General features: G+C 37.0%; 1 protein-coding gene across 1 annotated transcript in view; it reads right to left on the reverse strand.

The window, feature by feature from the left end:
* EML4 (EMAP like 4) overlaps positions 1-21616 on the reverse strand; it is a 64633-nt gene extending 43017 nt beyond the window's left edge. The window contains exons 1-3 of the mRNA XM_054399219.1: positions 21501-21616; positions 13882-14010; positions 10849-10874 (exon numbers count right to left, since the gene is read on the reverse strand). Of these exons, the coding sequence (XP_054255194.1) occupies positions 10849-10874; positions 13882-14010; positions 21501-21601 (256 nt within the window). The 5' untranslated portion in view covers positions 21602-21616. The remainder of the gene's footprint in view (positions 1-10848; positions 10875-13881; positions 14011-21500) is intronic.
* Between the last annotated feature and the right edge of the window lie 2015 nt (positions 21617-23631).

Genomic DNA, 23631 nt, shown 5'->3' on the forward strand with positions numbered 1-23631 from the left:
TCAGAATGCATGAAATGGACAATCTATGTTTTTCATTCCTGAAAACATCTAAAACTGAAATAATGAGAAACTCAGACTAATTTACACAGAATGATGACTTAATAGCCCAAGTCAAACTCGGAGATCTAAAAAGGCAAGAAAGCAGATCATTTCAGTGAGAGCAGATGCAGTGTATACTCCAAAATAGTCTCTTGCTCACAGATGCATTTTAGAAGATGCAAAGATCAAGCAGTAAATTTATGACCAAGATCAGCCTACGTTAGGGTCCCTACCCTTCTTTGAGTCTGAAATACCCCTACTACACATACTGCAAAAAGATACTTTGTCTTACTGCAGGCAGAAGAGAATGAAAGGACAAAAATGTAGTATTTTCATCCACCAAAGACATAAAGCAGTCTTGCATGAAGCTTGGGAATAAATTCTTGACACCTAACATCTTTCTTCTACAGCTGTACAAGACAGAGGACTGACAATTATCAGCCTAATGAAAAAGTGTGGTGAATATTCTGGGTTATTTAAAAAAACATTTCTGATCACAGAGTATCTTAATCGGAGTTGTGTGAAATTCTGTGGAATACCACTCCAGCTCTGAAAACATGGGAAAAGTACTAGTTTGAATACACCAGTGATGATCCTAGCACACACCACTGACCTGGACAGCACTGATATGCATGGGAAAAATCTATGGTGACCAAATCATGTAATACATTCAGTAACTCCCAGCCAGAGAAAGAACTACCCATGAATTCACATGGTTTTAACATCACTTGTCACATGATTGCTCAAACTTAATTAGGTCAATGAATTCAGGTACCTCAACATAAGCTAGTTAAAAGTATCCCACATGATATTCACTTTGACGATTTCACAACACACATATCTTGCTAAAAACTTCTTCCTTTTAATACACTTTACTTTGGTTTTACAATGCTTAACAGTTTTTTTTTTAATTGTTTGATAGAACCAATCCGTTTATCAAAATTACCAGGTTCTCAGACTTAAAAGATATGTTTAGTGTGACTTGTTTTACACTTTCCATGTGCTCAAGTTAGTCTTCATTTTATTTCAAATTTGTGTCACTTTGACTCTGCCAGTGGGTTTACTCTATGCTGGAGACAAGAGAATTTTCCTATGACAGGTGCAACACAACTGAAAACTAGTGCAAAAACCCCACAAACTCAAAAAAGAATTTTCAGAAAGGAATAGTTATGATTGAGGAATGTAAAACTAACATATCTATAAAGATTGTTCTTTATTTAGACTATTTATAATGTGAATGCTGAGCCATTTAACTCCAGTATGAAAGGAACAAACAATAAGATGAAAAACAGTTGTCCCACTTCAGAAAACAAATACAGTTCCTCTGAACAAGTGAGTACATCCACCAACACCAGTGGAAACCTTTCCTCAGATCACATATCAGAGAATATCGCTTCCCTGTAGCTACATTAGAAAGAATGTTTATTTTACCAAATGTGCATTGCTTACCTGTATTGCTGAGAAAAACTGAAGATCATTGTTACTAGAGTTTGACACAAATACTTAGTCAATTACTCCAAACTATAACAGGTCTCTTTCTTCCATCAAATATATAGTACACATTTTATAGAGATAAAATAACAGTGGCCAAACCCAACAGTAACATACTAATAATGACCCTCCTATTAAAACGTGGCATTTACACTCTAATAAATTAAAACACAGTGTAGCCTGAGGGCATTTAGAAAAGACCATTCATTTGTCAAGTCAGATTCTTGATTTAACACCGAACGTGGCACTTCTGGCTCCACAGATCAGTGCAAAACAACACCATAAATTTAGGGTCAAATTGCTCATTGCTGCTTAGAACAGTGGAGACAAGCTGCAACTGAATTTCATATGGATGAAGGCAGTTGCACCTGTCAGACTCTACAGATGAGAAAGATGAAGAGTCCAAGAGGAATTCAGTCAGGTCTTTTGGCCAGAAGAAAGGGGCTTCTCGTGGAGCTCAGGGGAATGATATCTGAAGGGCATTCAGATACAAACTAGCTCTCTGAACTTCCCTATTAAAGAAAGGACATTTTTTCTTTTATTAGCTAGCTGCCTGTTTTTCAAGATTAGCTTTGAAGTTATACATTTAACACACTTGTTAGAGAGACATAGGCTAGGTATAACTTGATTTAGCCTCTCCCTGCTGAAGAGGGAGGATTAAGAATAGACAGCACACTGAAAGATTTTTGTCTAAGACTGTAAATTTCCTTTAGTCAGAATAACCTGCAGGGCAGATATAATATTAATACAAAAAAACTTTTTGAAATACAGGAGAGGATGGCAGCCTATCAACAAACCCATTCTCAAACAGCAGCTCATTGCTTGAAGCCAAATTCTTGCATCTGTGAGTTAAGAAAAACAGTGATTTAACTCTTTCACAGCATACTGGCTCAACTGAATACTCAAGAGCATAAGACTGCTTCCTTCTTGCATTCTCATTATTTCCAGGTGCAAAGAAGTACGTCAAGACTGTTTTTTCCCCTCCCTTGACCTTTTGGAAGAAAAGAGCTTCTGTCATCTCATACTGTACAAAGGTAAGGAGATACAGGGGAGATAAATCAGCAAGTTTTAAGGAGAGTGAGGGGGGGAAACCCCAACAAACAAAGAATCTTCAAAAAATTCTGATATCTACCAACATGAAACCAGTAGGTGTGGAAGTAAAAATTCTCTTCTCCATACAAAGACATGTCAGATCCCACTACCTACTGTACAAAAACATTTTGGGTGGGGAAGGGGCAGAAGGGCATAACTAAAAGACGCTTGGTGCTTGCTAAATTAATTTGCAACTGCAAACATCCCATAAATCCTTTCAAATAGGGATCAAACCAACCCAAAAGTACATTTGAAACTCTGTAGATAGCACACCTAGATGCCATGGATTATCCATGCCACGCAACAGCTCAGGCTCAGGGCTCCTACAAGTGGATACAGCATTCTGGCTTCAGTGGCCAGCTCTTCTCTGGGAACAGCTGTAGCTGCTTTTGCGTAGCTTTGACCTCAGATTCACAGTCTTTGCCAAACTCAGCTTGGCTTCACAATAATTCCATCCCAACCCTAACAATTCTATGATTCTATGAGACTCTTTAAGCCCATATCATGAGCTGAAGGTACACCACAGATGAACCCAGCCTAGCCCAGCCCGATGAATGCACAAAAGACTCTCAAGTACCCTTTCTCTGGTTTTCACTCTCATGATGGTACTGCAGCACTCACTTTGGACAGGACTAATTTGGCTATTGCTGGGATACACAAAAACATGCTCTATTGATTTCAGGATGCTATGCAAAAATCTCCTAATTGTTAAGAACTTCTCAACTTCCAGGCAATAATAAAGCACAGCCAGATTGTTTAGTTTTTGTGCATGGTTGTTAACTTCAGCACAGGTCTGCCCATCTGCTGTATGAAAGTGCATCAAGTAAGCATGAAAACAGCAATCATGCCTGCCCTTCCCCAGCCTTAAATTTGCAATAATAAAAACATCCAGCTTTCTTTTTGTGTGATGTTTCAATCTGTCTCCACATTACTACAAAATTTACCTTTTATAATTGTGGGTGGCTCGAACTGTGTGCAGTGTTACAGAGGAGAATGGACCAGGGTTTTGATGCATTAACGCTTTCCATAAGGCTGCATATTTCTGTTAGAACTACTTCTGATACATCTTGTGATTGCATTTGTGTTTTCAAGTAGTTCAATCCTTGTATGATGCACCAACATGTCAGAGCCCTTTTCCTCACCATCTAATTCTGGAAGGCAATCTGTTTATAGCTAAAATGTTAATAGTGACTCCTGCATGTTTAATCATTCATTTAAAATAATTTAATTTTGTCTTATATTTCTCCAGGCCTCAGGAATATCTAGGTCTTACTCTATTAAAATCTCACCTTCCACTGCATCAGTTTGGTCACTCAACTTTGTGACATCAGTGAACATTCATAAGTGCTCCTACTCTGCTGTGTTAAGTTCACTAGTGTGAACACTAAGCCAAATAAGGTCCCAACAGGCTGGAGGCAGATGTTAGCAACCAAGGTATCTACTACAGGTTTTTTGAAATTCTACAGCCTGTTACAGAAGACAGAAGTAACTATGTCAAGTGAAATAAGGTGCTGCTGTTGAAAGGGAACCCTAGAAACCTGTATGATCTACAAGGGAAAAAAGAGCATCTTCCTGTCACTGTAAATCAGTATAATACACTGCATGCAAGGAAACAGTCAATTAAGCATGGAATGCCAAGAATCCAATAATGAAAACTAGGGACAAATAAAAAATTGTGGAGAAACAGTAGACAATGGCTGAAACTTTTCTGCAAAGCCTCTTTATATCAAAAGAAGATTTCCATTAATATCAATAAGCTTTTCTTATACATGGGAGGGGAAAAAAAAACAGAAAAATAAAAAGCAGCACAAAGGCAACAGTAAAATTCAGCTTCAAACAATTCACACCTGGAAGAGAGTTTAAAATCCAGCAATTCAGGGAAAGCAAGCTGGAAGGTAAGACCAATGAACACTGCAGGTGTTAACAAAAAGTTGAAATTAGTGCTTCCATGAAGTCAGCACAGAAAGACTCATGCAATGACACTTAAGCAATTTATTACTTTCTGTGAACCATGTTCTTCGGGGCATACGGAAGGTTTTTCAGAGGGAAACAGAAAAAATAGGAACTTAAAAGAACTTAAAAGAATGAGAAGAAAAAAAAATCAAGTCTTCATAAATTAACACAGAAGTATCTACAAGAGAGGAGCAATTCAGGAAATGTGAAAGGTATTATTCAGATCCTTCAGAAGACAATGACACAACAAAACCAAAATCTTCATCGTTTCCAAAACCCATGACTTCAAATGAAATTGTTGAGGACTACACAGTAGCTTACTAGAAGCATGTGAGATGTCCTTATACTCAATTACTGATTTCTTCAACAACACTGGACATTAAATAATAGAAGAACATATATCACACTATTCCTCATTAGTTAAACCCTATGCTGTAGGTAACTGTTCTCCAGCTAGAAAGTGTATGCATAATGGGAAGTCTAATAAGCACACAGATTATATATATAAACACATACTCACACAGAGCAGACACTAGTGAATAAAAAATGAAAATATCTATTTTTTTACATTGTTGCAAATGTAATTCTTAAGCAATCATGACAATTTTATCTTGCAAATTATTACTGTTTTTCAACAGGTCTTACCTCATCTAGTTTTAAAGAGTAATATGGACTTGTGCATCAAAAACCCCTGCTCAGTTCTACTTGTTCTTCTGAAGTGATCTGAATCTTAACCTTAAAGTGAATTACAAGCAAACAAAAAACCCCAGCCTCCAACTAGCTTGGCCAAGCAGAACTCTCTAATAACATACAATAAAGTACCACATCCAAAATACATTTATTCATCTGTCTTCACCTTCTAGCTGCTTGACCAGTGAAATTATGCTTTTTAATAGTACAAATAGTTTCTTTCCCACAAGCTTTCTCCTTTCAGGCCTGTGTCCAAGAACTCTGTAGGACCTCCAACCTGAAGGACAAAGACTTTGAAACCTGTTTCTAATTTAAACCAGTGACAAGAGCACAGAGATGAATACAAGCAAATTCAGCCACCATTACATTTAAAATTACAGTAGAATTAAAATATTGCTGCAGGTCTGCTGTCTCTCACCCTGAGCTAGGTGTCCATGCTTGCTGAACCTGACAAGCGTGCACGCACCTTTGCTATTAAGCGCTGGTGTAATGCAAACCAAACAGGAAAAAAAGCAGATGAGATGGAAGAGCTGCCTCAGTTTGGAATGACTTTACAGCTTTGCTTTTTGATTTCTCAATTCTTTACTGTGAGGGTGACAGAACACAAACAGGCTGTCCAGAGAGGTTGTGGAGTCTCCTTCTCTAGAGACTTTCAAAACCTACCTGAACACATTCTTGTGTGGCCTGCCCTACGTGATCCCGCTTTGGCAGGGGCATTAGACTAGATCATCATCCAGAGGTCCCTTCCAACCCTTACTATTCCATGATTCTATGAATAGCTCTTCAGTTAATAATTTTATATAACTTGATAAATAAATCCTATTTAAAGTTCTGGTTCTGCATGTACCAGCGGACATTAAGAATCTAGGTACCAACAAAAGTTACCATTTCCATTGAAATAATTCTAGTTTAATATTAAACTCTATCATTTTATTTAAAAAGTAAAGGACTCATGAGGGAGTATGGGACACTAACAAGCTTAATAAGACTGCATCTAAAGGCCTCCTGATTAAGGAGCAAAATCCTGACTTCACTAAGTATCAGTAACAGAAATTTCCAAACACCAATTTGTTTTTCTGACAGTAAGCATGTTTTTTAATAACATGTACTGTGCCTGAACAAGAGCAAGCAGCCCAGTAACAGTGAGATAGATATGGACTCCATTTGCCCTCAGGTATGTGTGTATACCTTCAATAAGCACCTGATAGAAAATATGCCTCTGACAAAAACCCCTGATATGAGGCAGCAAATGAATTTTGCACTCTGAGTGGATAGGACACAATGTCAGCAGGGTAAATTTTTCTGTCATGTGCTTCATGATTGCCCCGTTCTGTGAAGCTAGAACTACAGCACAGTAAAACTAACAGAAGAAAATGTACTGGAAACTAATAAAGCATAATCTAAAAGGAAACAAACTTAGGAATGCAGTGAATGTTTTTCATTAATTCTTTCACATATGTTTTTTATTGACATTCAAAAATGTCTAAGTGTCTTTTATTACTTTATAATAAGTGAACAAGTGATTCACATACAGAGTTGCTATCACTGAAACCCAAACTCTAGCATGGAATCTCAGGGGGAAAAAATTTAAAAAAAATTATCCTAAAATAAGCCAGGTCATTAACTTCTGCATATAAAATTCTTAATGCCATATGATTAATACTTTAAGAATGTCTTTGCTCAGTTGAAAAGCACGACTATTTTTATAGGTGATCATAAACACCTGCTGGTAAAGAATTTAAAAGAGTAACTTTAGCTAGTGTCCTTTTAAGGCTGTAGTAAGCACCTGTTCATTTCACCCATAGCTTTATTGGATATCTTCAGCAAATGTATGAAAGCATGTATGATACTGCCCTTGTTGGATTGGCATCACACAGTTCTCTCTGTATTAGCTCAGCTTCAGCATACACCCAGATGCATAAAGCTCAGGACTAACCTTAACACAGAGTATAACAGTGTATCAGAGGTTGGAAGGGACCTCAAGAGATCATCATGTCCAACCCCCCTGCCCTCAAATGCATCCAGGTGGGTTTTGAAAGTCTCCAGAGAAAGAGACTCCACAACTCCCCCAGGGAGCCTGTTCCAGTGCTCCATTACCTTCACTGTAAAGAAGTTTCTCCTCATGTTGAGGTGAAATCTTCTATGTTGAAGTTTGAGTAGCTGCAACTCAGCTCGTATGAGAGAGATACAGGTACTGGGGGAACAAAACTGGGTACTGAGATAGAAGGTGCATGATGAACACTGGTAACATGCATAGGCTCAGTCTGATGCTAAACAAACACAATTCAAATGACTGTCTGCAAGGTGGTTCTAACTCCCCACTCTGCTGGTGCTGGCAGGAAGATAGAATTGCCCAGGTCTTGCTGACATTCACGTGCAAGACCTGTAGCACACCCTCCAGGGGATTCTGTATCAAAGTCAATTTAGACAAAGAACCTAATGCCTTTCACTACTGAAGCTCATCGAAGACTCTCATTTGCTCCTCAAGTCTTTCAGTATTATACCTAATACCTACTTTCTACAGAAATCACAATGAGCACGCACAGATGGTCACAACACAGATAATATTTCAGTAACTTCTGTTGCTATAAAAGATTCCAAGAACTAAACATGCAAGCTGTTCCAAGAACTGTACAAAACTGTACTGTACCGACATATTTCAAAGCAGTTTAATGGCTGAAATAAAGGAAGCAAAGGGATTCAAGATGTTCAAAGCTACACAGAATTATCATTTTCCATCCTATTATCCCATGCAAACACTGCCTGTTATGGTAACTTGCAATGTCACCTTTCCCAGGCTTATTTCATGTGTGGATAAAGACACTGAAGTATGTTTATGTAAGATTTCTGTGAAAGCTTGACAATTTTCACCCAAGCAGCAGTCATCCCAAGAGTTTCCTTCACAGGATTTCTAGGAAGCACATCAACACAATCGCTGGCGCAGGAGGTGCATGCCGGGGACATATGCAGTATCTCACTGTACAGCCCACTGAAATTAGCAGCTAAGGGGAGCTGATATAACTTAAATAACACCATGCTGGGGACTGCTCATCTCTAGAGGCTAAGCCTGGCAAGCCACAAAGAATTTAAGTAGCTGTAACTTTTTATGCCTTTGAATTGTAGAACAGGAAAGATAGCAGAAAGAACAGAAACAAACAGCAAGAGCAAAGGCTACTACTCTTCATCCCCCTCTGCCCAAGATAACTGTCCAGCTGCATGCGATGTACCTCCAGAAACCATGTTAACTATCTGTGCAACTCTTCAACTTTATGACTGGTGTCAATAGGAAATTGGTTTATTTAGGTAGCAGCTATCGAGTACAAAACAGGCTGAAGTGACCTGCCTTGACCAGGACATTGCACTGCAGAGAATTGCTATGCTTACACTGGAAAGAATGGAGTAAAGACTGCAACTATGGTAACTAACAGGTGGTTACACTTCTGTGTTCTATGGCAGTAAACACAACGCACAAACCTAATTCAGTCATATACACACACAGACACATACTCTAAAACGTGTCAAAAATACACTTGTTGATCAGTATTTAGGCTGAATCGTGCTAACCACAACTTCATCCACATTAGAGGCAGAATGACGTTTTTCCACTATACATGTTTCAAATGTTGGTGAATGCATTTTCTATGACAAGACTTTATCTCCATCTTCCATATATGTGGGACCACTGCCATCTGCATATTTCTCTTTCATTCCAGTTAGGCTCAGAACAGACCGTGGCACGACACAAATGGAAGGTACTTGTTCATAATTCGGGGAAAGATCACATCATCTGAGGAGCAACACAACAGACACCAGGGTACACATCAAAGCCACTTAATCTATGGCTACCAGGATAAGCAAACTGAAGGATTCTTGACAGAACATGTAGAATTATAGAAGCACATTGTAAGAAAAGAATTAGTATTAAAGATATTTTAGCTGTATGCAACCTGGTTTTGTAAAAAAGTATGTTTTGTAAAAAGGGTATTTTTAATATAACAATTCTATTTAATTCTTGCAAATCTAAATTGCTGCTGGTCTGACCGCTACTGAGTAGTTTTCTTTTTACAGTAACCATTGCTGCACGTATGTACTGTTCCACAGTTGGTGTTAAGCAATCTGACGTAAACATTTCTTCTTTGTTTCTGATGCTTACACACCCTCTTTCACCCCCACTGTCTTTGAAGGATACTTTTGATAAAAAATGTAGAATATTTTTAATATGTAATTTCTCTAAGAATTATAATGAGCTAAAGCAATTGGATTCAAGGTGATTTTGCATTCATTAAAACAATTCCTATATTAGCTTAAACTTTTGGAAGAAAATCCAGAGGGGATCAAAAGTAATCAAACTGCATATAATGTAACCTTGCTTACAGCACAGAATTTGGAGACTTAGGATTTGTTAATTAGCAGCAAGAAAGCATGAGACAGAAGCTCTGTACATAGATAAATGTTGTGTATAGCATGCATTTGGGTTACATGCTTTAGTTCCAAAACTGCATGCTTCAGTACAGTGTGCAGGACATCAGAGTTGTTTTGGGGCATAAGAAGTGCATTTCTTTTGTTGTCCTGTCCTACCACCTTCAGATACAAAGCTCCTTTTCCAGTCTGAACAAGCCAGCAGCAGCAGGTAGCCACAGAACACAAGATTCATTGGTGCAAAGACATACACTCTACAAGAGACTAATTTTTTGTTGTAGGACACTATATTAAACCCTTCAGTCTCTATTCTTGTCTAATCAGTGTGTATAGGTTGTAATATTGGTAACACAGAAATCTGAGACAAAACAAATCGTTTAGTTGGCAGTTCTTAATATTCTTTCAACATAGGCAACAATGCAAGACTTCCAAAACCTTATTTGAACACACACTCCTCTCTGAGGAAATTATACATGCAGTAATTTATTTTAGACTGTCCCCAAATAATCCCCACATAGACTGCAATGTCCATATGCATATGTATTTCCATAATAAGAAAGCTGAAACATTTATTTTAATGCTTCAAGTTTTTAAAAGATCATGCTCTTTGACAGTGAAAAGCCAAAGAAAAGATTCATGAGAGCGCTAAATTAGAAAATGACCAAAGGGCGTATCTTAAATCTTACCTTGGCTGTTTTTTTCACGAGTTGAGATTTTTGCTGGTTATGGGACAGAAATGAAATATCTTAAAACTATTTCTACAGTCTCACTCATATCTGCTTGGATAAAGACTGGCACATAGGTTGAAACTTTAGGGTTTTGTTTCTATATACCATCTCTTTATGCACATACACACAGGGAAAATGATCCAAAAACAGTTTTTTTTTTTTTTTTTTTAAAAAGTAGAACAAATTCTCCCACCACCCACCAAAAATTTCTGTCCTTTCTAAATATCCAATTTGATGAGACATTTCTCCATAATTTCAAAGATCCCTATACAGGTCTTGAGTAACATTTGGCTATTATTAATTATTAATGCCATTTTAGCTCTATATCCCCGTTTCACAAGTACACATTCCAATGCATTTATTTACAGGAGATAATAAGTCAAAAGCAAATCTTTTCAACTTCATCCAGTATTTAAAAATAAATGTTTTGATTTACCTTGGCTGATAATGACATCTTTGTGCCTGGGGAAGAATTCAGAATAACACTGTTAATACTGTGAAATGTTTATCAAGCCAACACTATCTAGTTCTTACACATTACTGCATTTTGCAGTAATCAGCAGATTCTGTGACCAATGTAACTGATGCTAAATAACTAATCTTGGTTATCATTGCACATTTTTAGCCATACACTATTTTATGCAGTTCGCTGTGTCTTTAAAGTAACTTAAAAGTCTTTGTCTCTATGGCAAATGCTCCTAGGCATTATGGTGACAGTAATAAAATACAAAAAGCTTTCAAGAATAACTTATGGACGGCATATTCCTTGCACATGGAAAATACCATTTGAGAGAGCAAACTTGCAATAACCAAATATTTTAAGCTTTGAAACCCCCTTGGGCCTGCCAAGTAAGCTGTCAGCACAGAACACCATAAATTTTTTTAGGAATTAAGCCTACTGGATATATGGAATAAACATAAGCAAGTTGCAGTTTCATTTAAACCAGATCCATGCAGGATTACTGGATGTGCAACAAAAAGTGTTCAAAGGACAGCAGTTGAAACATCTCTCCTTGCCAGAATCAGGAATGAACTACTCACAAAAAAACTTCAGTCCTGTTCTGTGAAGAGGGAAGAAATGCTAATATCCTGCGTAAGAGCTACTTCCTAATATACTAACACTGGTAGACGGCAGGATGCATTGCATAATAAATCCTCTTGAATTCATTTGAAACTCAGCAGAGGGTATGAGTGGCATCCAGTACTTTTAGCAGGATGGAGGTCAAATATTTCTAAGAGTGACAAATGGCCAAACATATGAATGAGGAAAGTAATCTCTGACTATTGGTTGAATCACCATCACCACACTGCCAAATGAAAAATTAAAACTGGATTCCCAGTCTTGCCTTAAAAACCTTGAATGATGGGCTGTTGGGGGAACCCTCTCCTCTTACTTCTTACAGCTTTATCAGTCTGATTTACAGCTCAGCGCTGGCTTACAGACTTACTAAACAAAGTTCATATTCTAGGCTGGTAGTGCAAAGCACATGTAAAGCATTTCTGTCCTGGGGCCCCCATAAGGGACTGAATTCTATTCCCTTGCACAAGACTCAGCTAACTTCAGGCAGATTAGGATGTTTGTTAATTGGAAATTATAAACACCACGTAACAGTATGACTTTGCACAAACCAATCAATTATTTTGGAAATAGGGCACATAGAATAGAATAAATTAGTATTAACATGTGCTTTTGAATTCAAATGGTGCTTTTATTAAAAATGTGAACATAAGAACACAGAACACAAAAACCAGTCCTGATGATGGTCTACGATTGATAGTGCTTGAAACTTTGATATTTTGCCAAATACTTTAAGATACAACAGCTTCAAGTTATGAACAGACAACTTTCTCTAAGAATAATTAGTTCTACTGTTTCTTTGTCTGCTCTTTTTGTTAGGTACTTGATTTTTTTCTCTACTCTACAGATTGTAAAAGGACATTTAAAATCTTTTAGAGAATAAGCACAATCACAGGAAAATAAACCAAGACACTGCTATTTTAACCATGTCTGAACCAAATACAAAATATCAATAAAACTTTTTTATTATTAGCATCCATGAAGTATATGCCACATTGTGAACGATTTTAGTAGCATAACAAAACACAAGAAAATAAATTTGGTAAGTAGAAATCAAGACAGAGTGATTTTTCATTCCAAAATGTTATCTAGCAGTACCCTGCTGTAATCTAAATTGACAAAGGACTTCCAGATTCCCAACAATGAAAACCAATTTGAACAGGAAAATAAATATTTGCAAACCATGCAACTCATAATTCCTCACACAGCACTTCACTGCTCTGCAGAATGCTTCAGGCAGAGCACAAAACTTTCAGTAAATGTACTGATACACACACCCAAAATAAACTTGAGATGTTTTTATTCTTCCCATTCCTAGGAAAGAAGGAATGCACGTGCACAGCTCTTGACTCTAAGTATGTATTTGACAGTCTTACGTGCAAGCAAAGGAGAGCACTACAGACACAATCATAAAAAGTACTAGAAATTTGTCATTGAGGGTGGGATTTTCAAGTAGTTCTGCCTTGGACCAATTAATAACTATATGAATGATGATTAATGAGCAAACATATGAAATCTGCAAATGACATCAAGCTGGGAAAAGCTGGCAGCATGCTGAGGATATCATGGTACTAGGACAGGGGTTGGTGAAAAAGTTAACACAGTAATTTGAAGAAATTCAGCTAAATTAAAATTAAAACAACAAAGAAACAAAGTGTGAAAAGAAACAAAGTGGGAATCCCAATTGACAAAGAGTACTATGGATAAGAAGTGGGTGACAATAGGAGTCAACAATATGGAGTTACAGGAAAATAGAAACTTTTGACCCTGTTCTTAACAGGAGAAGTAACTACTTTGTGGTATTCATCCCTGGAGACCACAAATTGAAGAAAAAACTGCTGTTGAAGAAGAGCAAAAGAGTAATGATGGGCTACAGCACATCCACTACTGAACTTGAAGCTAAAAAGAAAATCCTTGCAATCAGGAACCTGTTACAACAGTTTATTTGAGAGACCTACCTGAAATCATTAAGATATACTCTTACTATGACAGAGTACTTTAGAAACACACATACTATGTTGAATCCGGTATATTAATTTCAAGGAAATACATTTGAATTTTCAAATTATTTTAGGAAAAAACAAATTGTAAGTTTGCCAACAGTAGCATTAAGTCATAAATCTTCACTCATAGTGCATCAATCCACTAACCCAAATGGGCAATATTAAAATATTTACACTCAAATCATACAGTAATGTTTTATAATAATTTTAAGATTCCACAGGCACCTGCAGCACCACATGGGCAAGTTACATACTCACGATAAAAGCAAACATACAAATGGTCTTTACATATATACACACACATATATTAATGTCACTAGAATTACGCTGTTTCGCAGTATTTTTACTCTAAAGTTCACTTGCTTTTATGTATGAAAATGATACGTACTTGTCTGCATTCTTTGCCACTTTTGATATTAATTTAGATATTGATGTTACTCTCAGCAGCTTGTTACGACTGTCATCAGAACTTTCCCAAGCACTGTGAGATTTTTCAGCAGTCAAGGACTTCTTTATGCTAAAAGAAACAAAAGTACATTTTAAAATTATAAAATAGTAAGATAATAATAACTGGAACTGGTATGCAATGGATAGATCAAGCAGCAGGAGACAAAAGCAGAGCTAGGTCTTCCTTCAAGCTGAAGCATGAAAAAGGGAAAAAAGTTTAGTCAAAAAGTTCTAACTGGATGAATGAAAATAAGTCAGCAAGACAGTTGCCAAGTATTTTATGCATTCCTTTCCATTTCCAAATGCTCTTACATAAAGACGAAAAAACCCAACCCTGTACTTCATTACTATATTGCTAATGTATTACAGAAGTGGACAAAAATAGGGCCACAGTATATTAGCCTTAATTTTTTGTTTGTTTAAAAAAAAAAACCCAAACACTTAAGAAGCTAACAAAGAAAAGTAGAAACTTTTTCCCCAGTGAACTGTTTGCTAGTATTAATACACTGTTTTCGAAGGCAGAAGAGTTCCATCAGATTAGTTTCATATGGCTGTCTTGCAGATAGCACTTTCTAAATCACATGAATGGCTTTAACTTTGACATAATGTCTGCAAACTTCTTACATGACTAAGGCAAGCCAGGTTTGGTTCAATGCTATAGACTATTAAATCCATAAATTCTGATACAATTGTAGCAAATTTACACTAATGGGAACTTGCAAGTTTTGTTGCCACCATTAATTTCACACACATCTTCATTATGTTCAAAAGTGATCTCATCCAAATTACTCTTCAACCAGTTCATTTAGTGTGTAAATTGGTCCTGCTAACAGTATTATACTTCATCCTGTCAGAAACGCTTTTTGCAGAAGTCCTTAACTGCAACCTTAGAAACGGCAAACTCCTTCCACAGCACCTCAAGAGGCTGAAATGTCCTGACACAAACAAGTTAATCACATCAGGTTAAACAGTGAAGAGATTGAAAGCGGCATTTTTTCCCCCCCTCACACTGAAAAAGATTAGTAAGCGAGACTTCACACAAACACCTTTACAGTGAGATACCATGCAGCAGAACGACAGGCTGCAAGTTCAGCTTCAGATAGCTTAGGAGTTTGTGCAAGACATGAAGACAGATCTTTTATGGAGTGTTATAACATGCATCAGTCAAGTGAAAGTTTACTTATTAGAGCTGTGAATTCAAGCAATGCAAGACAACAATCTTGTGAACTACAGTAAATTTCAGAGCAATACATTTTGTTTATGAACTTGTGTGAGTGTCCTAAATGCCAAACACCAAAAGAATCTCACACCTTCTAAAACAGTAAGGTAACAATGTAACAAAAAAATAAAGAAAACATATTGAGTCATCTGCATAGGTTTGAAATGCAGAAATCATCACCCAAATTCTAAATTTCCTTAACTTTAAAACACTATTAAAAAAATAGTAATCTACAATTTTTTTTCTCTGCCTAATTCCCATTAAAATGAGTGGGAACATAGAGGCCATCCTAAATAAACTATGCCAAGTCAATCAGTTCTGATTTGGGTGTAAAACCAGAACTTCGCTCATATTAAAAAAAAAAAAAAAACCAACAAAAACCAAACCAACCAAACAAACAAAAACCCACAAAACCCCCAAAAAAGTGAAGTGAACCACCCTGCAACGTCACAGGAGTTCAAAAGGGAAAGGATGCAAAATAAATAAATAAATTCAAACTGCAACCATTTAAAAGAATAACTTAGGAAGAAAAACTCCTGAAGGAAGAGTTGCAATGATACTACTGTACTGTAAATGCTGTAGCAGAATGTAGCAAACAGTCATGTGTAAAACATGCTTCACAATTCAGCTATATCAGATAAAGCCTATGAAATCCATCTTGAGAAGCATCAAGTCAGAGTTAAGTACTTTAGAATCATGACTGATTAGACATAATCTAGCACATTAGGATTTAAATCACAGAGCAAAAAAAAACTCCTACATAATCTTAAAATTTCACCCAAAGAAAAACTGCATTTTTTAATGTATTTGCTCTGTTGTAATGCATGCTGAATGCATCTTCTCTGGCAACAAAAATATCAAACATTTATTAACTTGATCATATGACTGAACTATTTCACATGACTTCTTGTCAAATATGAACTCAGTATCATTACAATCACTTTCTAGTTCTGTACTGTAGTACTGTGAAAACCTTTTAGCTGGAGCTGAACTCTTGCTTTCTTGAGTTTGCCTGTGTGTTTGGAGAGCCTGTGAGGAGGGCTGGGGAGGAGGTGATGCTTGACTTTGTGGACTTTGATCATTAGAATGAGATTCCTCTTTTTTTTCTTTCTGTCCTGGAGGCTTTTCCTTCTTTTTTTCTGTACTGCTGCAAAATAAAGTATAACACAGTGGGGAAAAAAAAAAAAAAAAAGAGAACAAGCACATACATTAAAAAAGGGTGGAAAAAAATTCTTGCTGTGAAAAGATGGGAGATGCATGTGACAATTTACAATATATAACCACCAAAAGAATGCTTTGACTTTTTACTTATACTCCTCAGGTTAGTGTTCTGCTAAAGTAAGATTTATTCACAAGATCCACACTAAAAAGGCAAGGGAAGCACTGTTTATTTTTACTGCGCAATTGTACTAAGTTTACTCTGATTTTAGAATGAGTACAACTTTGATTTGAGTATGTCCCTCATTCATGGGTGCTTCTACAGTATTCGAAGCTGACACAAGTCTGCCATCTCTCAGAAAAAAATAAAGATCATCCTCTGGATCGTCTCAGTGACTACCTTACCATTCTGACAGCCAAGGCTCAGTGCAAGTGAAAGGCAGGAGTGAGACTTGCACTATCTCCAATTTGAAGCCCACAATGAAACTAAACCTCTTTCTATACTTCTGGCCATGCATAGTACTGCTTATCTTTGTGCTGTCTGCAAAAGGGAGAAATTCTGTTGCTGGTCTCTCTGCTTTTCATGGCTGCAGCAGCGTTCAAAGGAAATCACCCCTGAAAACTCATTGCTGTTTTTTCTCCACAGTTGACTAACATCAGAATGTGTCACCACTTCTTTAAGGTGTTCAGCAAACAACAGCTAAGATTACACTTTTTTGTTCCTAGTCCTGTATTTATTAAGCCAACGCTTAAAACAGTTTAAAAACACATAATTAATAATTTTAAATTCATTAAGGATATAACCAAAAGTGCACTAAGTAAATAGAAAGAAGATTATTTAAAAGGCTGTTCTATAAAATAGCATGCTTTGCAATATACTGGATCACACAAACATCATCAGGACCTGAAAGAAAAGTATTATTGTATTACATAGCCTATTTTTTTAGATTAAATAAAAATCTTTAAAGGCAAATGTCTTAGTAAACAAACAAAGCATGATACAAACATTGGTTAAAAAAGAGAAATAAATATTTTTCTCCTAGATTTAAAGTAACCTGCGAAGTAAAATAAAAAAAATTAAAATAGTATTTTACTGAAAGGGAGAAGCCAGATTTCTATGCCCTGACACCAATTTTTCCTCCAAACCCTTGTATAATCTTAATTATTTGTGATTCCATTTACTTTTCCCCACAAAACAATGAAAACCAGTAAGACAGCATTCAGAATAAATGAATAAAAATGGCTCCCTGATTTTAATTACATATTCACAAGCTCCTCTTCCTGTTTAGAAGCATTGAAGAACATGAGAAATAATAAAAAACCCAAAATACATTTATAAGGATTTCTTCTGTAAATTAAATTACTTGTTAAAAATGTCAATACAATCCATCAGTGTTACATTTTATTTACAGAAAAGCAGGCAAAAGCAAAACAGAGCTTTCACATTTGAAGGCATATATGTGATCACAGAGAACAAAGCCTGAAGAACTGTGGGATTTTGGTTAATAATTTACAGAAGCCTTTATTAAACTAGAAACATAAAAATCATTGTTTTTTAATTAGAAGACAGCTTTGATTGCTGGATGCAAAAGCACACTATACAATCTTTTCACAGTCTGTGGTAACAAATGCAGTATCATGAAATAAATTCTTGGATTCTCTCATCACTAAACAAACCATGTCTCTCTGTTCCTACTCCAATATTCATTCTCCCATAAATGCAAGATTTCTCATGATGGCAGACATGTTTTGTTTTTAAAAGGAAATTGTTTTTCAGGAATACATGCTCCCAATTTTCCCTTTATTTAGTGATTTCAAAATACAGTTTAGTACTAGTAAAAGCGACATGGGAGGCAGGAGGAACCAGAATACGCAAATGTAATGACTTAACTCCAGTTGCAGGAGTTAAGGAAACATGCTACCACCATGTTTTGTGTCAGGTGGTGGCATAAAAGAACTCATCTGTGAAGTCATTACCTGCTGTCTCCTTTCTTCCTTCTCTTTGTAGTATCTTGTTTACAATGACACACCAGAAATTCTGCAATTCACATCTGTGTTCCTTCAGGATGGTCAGGTGAATGCTACCTGCTGACAGCATCTAACTTTATCCACCTGGTCTCATGTTGTGTTCTTAGCCAAACTTGTTTAGCTCATCTCATCAACTTTCTAGAAACCATAGCTTCAGTGTGGGAATCTTTTCAATGGCTTCACTGGGCTTGTCAGTGGACTATTTGCTTCATGCCTCTGCCATCAGGTTCACTCCTTAAATCCTCTGTTGGGACCGTAAGAGGCATCTGGAACACTCTAGCTTTTCTGAGATGCAGCACAAGGCATACCTTGGGTTCCAGCACAGTTCTTTTATTTACCACCAGGTTGCAAGAGGGTTGGGGTTTTTTTTTACTGTTATTTTAATGTGAAAAGTAAATTATGTAGGTATGTTGCAGGCCCGATATTGAATATCTTTGTACTGAATTTGGTTTGCTCTCTCCTGCTAAACTCTCCAGCTTAATTGTACTACGCTGTTACAGACCAGCTCTCCCTAGGTCTTGTGAAAAACTGAAACCAAATCAAGAAAAGCACCTTTTCTTGTGGGTTACCAAGACTAGTTTTTCTGGGAAGCAGTCATTTAATGCATCCAAAAATTTCCACGTCCTGTATTGAAGAGGAATTTCTTCAGTCTACATGTGAGCAACTGAGATCTATTACAATCTGTCCTAATTTTGCATAATCTCTAATTTCCCTTAGCAGAATGATTCATCCTTTGGACCACAATCCATTGGCAGCTACTATGGAGAGTGGTTATTCTAAAATATGAAGACTACCTTACCAGAAGCCACTTTCAGAAGAACGTTTAGTCACAAGGAAAATGATCAAGCAGGTTTTTGTGACAATCATCTACAGTACAAAGTATAAACCTGTTTCCAACTCTGTTGATAAAAAAAGCCATGAATTGTGTTCTAAAGTGTTTTGGCACCTCTGTCACAAGGCAGTTCCAGACTACAGGGCTGAAATCTTCCCTAATGTATGTGACTTCACCTCTATCAATGGGACATCATCTACCTGTTTGTGGTACATTCCTGGGCTCTGGTTTTAGCAATAGCTGGTATTTTAGCATACCTGTCAAAATGAGATGGCCACAGAGCCATCAGTACATCTACATGATCTCAGTGTTCAAGATGGCAAGACAAGGATTAAACAGTCCAGGAAATGAAACAAAATAAATTATCAGAGACAACAGGTCTACAGAGGCCAGAGCCTCTGAAACATGCAATGTAAAGACTACACAAAATACAGATACCTAACTTCAACAACAGTAACATATATTTAGAACATGAAAATCTATAGGCAGGTTATGGGGGCTGTTTGGCAACTAAAGTAATTTGATATCAACAGGTGACCATGCCCACATGCTGCACCACCTCAACTGCCATCCTGAAGAAAAGCCTGGACAAGCTGGGGTGGAGCATCCTGCAACCAGCTGATACTCTCTTTTGGCTTCCCTCCTTTTCAACTGTAATAAGAATTTGGAAATAAACACATTTACCCTAACTTTAAGGAAATTGGACTGTTGACATTCATTTATGCCTCCTTCTGGAAACACTATTCGGTACTGAACAGTTCTGCTGTTGTTAAACAACCACAAAGCCTGAGATTTGACATTTTCTTTCACCTTTCTTGAGATTGCAATTTTATGAAACCACAAGTCTCTTTTCTTCCAAATACCAAACAAATTTCACAAAAGAGTGTATAAAGACAGGAGAGTAAAAGAAACTGCTGAAAAGATAACCGAAGAGGGGACTTAAGCCTTTCTAAGCAGCATCTTCAGATATACTGAAAGCACCAAAACCTCCCCTGGACAGTAATTTAGATGCCTGGGAAGAGCTGCCCTCTGTATATTAAGGCTTTCCTCTTTTGGCCTGTCCAGGTCTCCTTTTAAAGACCTTAACTCAGATGAAAGGGATGCCAGCCACTCCACTGTGCTCTTCTTCTGTCAAGTGTTGAGCAGCCAATGAATCAAGAAAGTGATTCAGCACAAATGCAAGCTGAACACCACAGGAACCAGACCGGCTGTCATCAAAGTGCCAAGAGCCACAGGGATAAGATTAATGGAAAAGCGCTAAAAAATACCTTCCTGCAGGAATGTGGTTGCCTCAGTGCCTGTCACACTAGCAGAGAGAGACAGATAACAATCCTTTTCGGATTTATTGTTGAAAAATAAGCAGTAAAAGGGAAGATATGCAATGCTACACAATGGAGAAAAGTGAAGAGAAGGGCACTACCATTGTTTTCCAATTCCAAACAGCACTAAAGATTGCTCTAGTTTGCTGTCATATAGCTTATATTTGCATACAGCATTTTTAGTCTCTTAAGTGCATCTATTCCCTGTCTTGTTGTATAGCACAGTATTTATATCTAAGCTAGAAGACAAAGCAGCTACTGAAGAGTACTCCATAGAGTCCAAGAATTTGTTCATGTAATTTACCACAGTTTTACATAGGAATCTCTGTCCTGTGGCTGTATCTGGCATCCTGTTCTTCCCAACAAAAAGAACAAGGTGCAAAACCTACAGATTAAAGAAGCCACATAATCACTATCTAATAGACCCACAAAAGAAAGTAGTTATACCAATATTTTGTTTACAGCTGAGAAAAAAAAAGCCCTATTGTTTGGTGCTTAGCTCACTTAATTTCATGCAGTGTTATTTTTACACATTTGAGATCTGATACAGATATTCCTAAGAAAGAATAAGTAGCTATATTTTGCATTAGATTTTCTACATACAAATGTAACCTTTTATCTTGCACAACTCATTATTGTTTCAAAGCTACTGCCTATTCTTTACAGTGGTGTGAGTATTGTTCTTTAGCTTCCTTGGGAAAAAAAAAAAAGAAAAAAAGAAAAAAAGATGCAGATGAATTTTCTATTTATATTGGAAATACATTTGGCTTTTCTGCCTCTTACTGAGAATGCATTTTGGACGCTATACACTACAGAAATACTCTCAATTCTGGAATTCTTTTTAGAACCCTGCTGTAAGCAGCCCAACAAGAAGGTATATCTCCAAAGTTTATTTGTGCCTTACTAGATGCCATGAAGCTTCAGTGAGGGTCATGCAGAGGAAAAGATCAAACTCTTCCTTTGTTTGTCAAGAAATATACAAATTAAATTTTAATAATAGATACCTTTTTGCAGCAGATGAAAGAGTTTCTTTTCTAGCAACAGAAACAGATAAACTGTGGCTTGTTTTCCTGTTTCCTGCACTCCCATTAGTTATACAGGACATTGAGATAGCTTCTCGGAGGCTTGGCTGACCTAGAAAAAAAGGAAGAACACAAGATTTTATAGCTGCATCCAAAGATCTATTCGAAAAACCAAAAGCTCTCAGATGGGGACCTGGTATCACATGGCAGCAGTTCCAGCACTCAGGACATTCATCTAGCCTGTATCCAGTGGAACACATTCATGAAACTAGACAGCTGGAAATAGAAGATCTGGGAAACTAAGACAAGCAAGAATACGTTCTGATAGGGGTCAACTTCTCTACTGCCATGCTGCCAGCAAATATTTTAATTCAGTGACATGCCACATCTCCTTCCATTTGTGATCCACTGGAAGAATTACAGATTACAGCTAGCCTTGGGAAGCTGATCAGCTCCAATAGCTGTGGGAGATCATATCTGATTATTTCCACACTGTTCAAAACCATCACAGCTCAGAGAATACAGCATGAAGTTTAATGCTTTCAGTTTGTTTGGTTTTATACTGAATTGAAAAGAAGTTGCAGACAGAAGGGCTCTCTACAGTGAAAGAATTAAGTTATTTAAGGGTTGTGATGCTAATGATTCAAATATTTCAGCTTGCTTTCAGTTTCCCCTTCCATCTTAAAAGTTATTGACTTTTCAGTATATGCACTATAGTCCAACTATAAAGTTCCTTATCTAGTTCCTTCCTTAGAACTGCCACATGCAATGAATATCAGAGACTCCCTTTGGGGATGAATTAAGACTCTATTTGTGAAGAAGGCTGTAGTCTGTCAGATGCCCACTTCACTCACTGCAGAAGTCTGAAACTATGCAGTGAATGTGAGAGGGATTGCAAGGAAGATGGGGGGAGCAAAGGCTCTTCTATTTAAAGGATAAATGCTACCCTGGAAATTGGCTTCCAGACCTGCCTCTGCTACAAACTATCAATGAAATACAAGACATTATACTCAAACCTGACATTTCACCCCTTCCCACTAATTGTGGGTCTCTTCTTTTTTGCATGCCTGTCTTATTTCTAAGGTCTTATCCAGAGAACTGCTTTGCCTCCTCTTCCCCTTGAGTGCTATAGTTGCACTTTTCCCTTCTGAAGCACTATACAACCTAACAAAAATTCCTGGGCTAATCTCACATTAAGTATCCAAAAATCAGGGGGCACTTTTAACCCTAATTTGGTGCCACATCCCCATTTCACAAATAAATTGTTAGTGCATCTCATGGGGTTGTGATGTCCAGTCACTCTGACTTCAGTAATAAGCATGAAGGACATGACTGACAGCAAAATAACAGGTCTATGTTCATGTCAGGCTGGGAATAGTGTGAGATAAGGCATGAGGCTACCCACTGAAGACAGAAGTGAGTAAAAAAGCAGTCACGGACAATTAGCTGTTCTGTGTACCAAAGACAAACTCACACAGATGCATCATTTGAACAATACCAGCATTTGGTGGTACCTTTATCACAGTGTAATTCTACCAGGCAGGTTGAGAGGCAAATTCATTCTTAATTTAAATAAGCATTTTACATATAAGAGATAACCATCAGGGGAATATTACATTTCAGAACTATTTGGACGAACACAGAAAGCAGGCTGATCTGTGCTAACCACAGACTGCTTCAAATACACCAAATCAGCACATGACCACATCTGAAATTCAGATCAGGAAAACCAGAAGATGCATGCATATCCCAGGCAGAAATGAGAATAAAGGAATCTGAAGAAAGTAAAAATATGCTTAAATACAGAAACACTGCAAAGATCATTGTTCTGCACAAATCAGGGTAGTGTGATTCCTTCCAACCTTCTTAGAGAACTGTTTTATTTGCAACATGTGCATTTGGAATACACATTTAATTTTAAAAGTTAATATACTGTACAAAACATCTGAAGCTCAAGAGATTTTACCCCTACATGTTAAGTTAGATGCAAGAATAATGAGCTTAAAAAGCACTTTTAGTATTAGAAGCCTATAAATTAGCTTCTTTTCTTCTCAGTGACAAAGTAAATAATCTTCTTTGTGGAGAATCATAATATCAAGGCCTATGATTCACT

This window comes from Indicator indicator, chromosome 2, assembly GCF_027791375.1.
Source record: "Indicator indicator isolate 239-I01 chromosome 2, UM_Iind_1.1, whole genome shotgun sequence".
NCBI lineage: Eukaryota > Metazoa > Chordata > Aves > Piciformes > Indicatoridae > Indicator > Indicator indicator.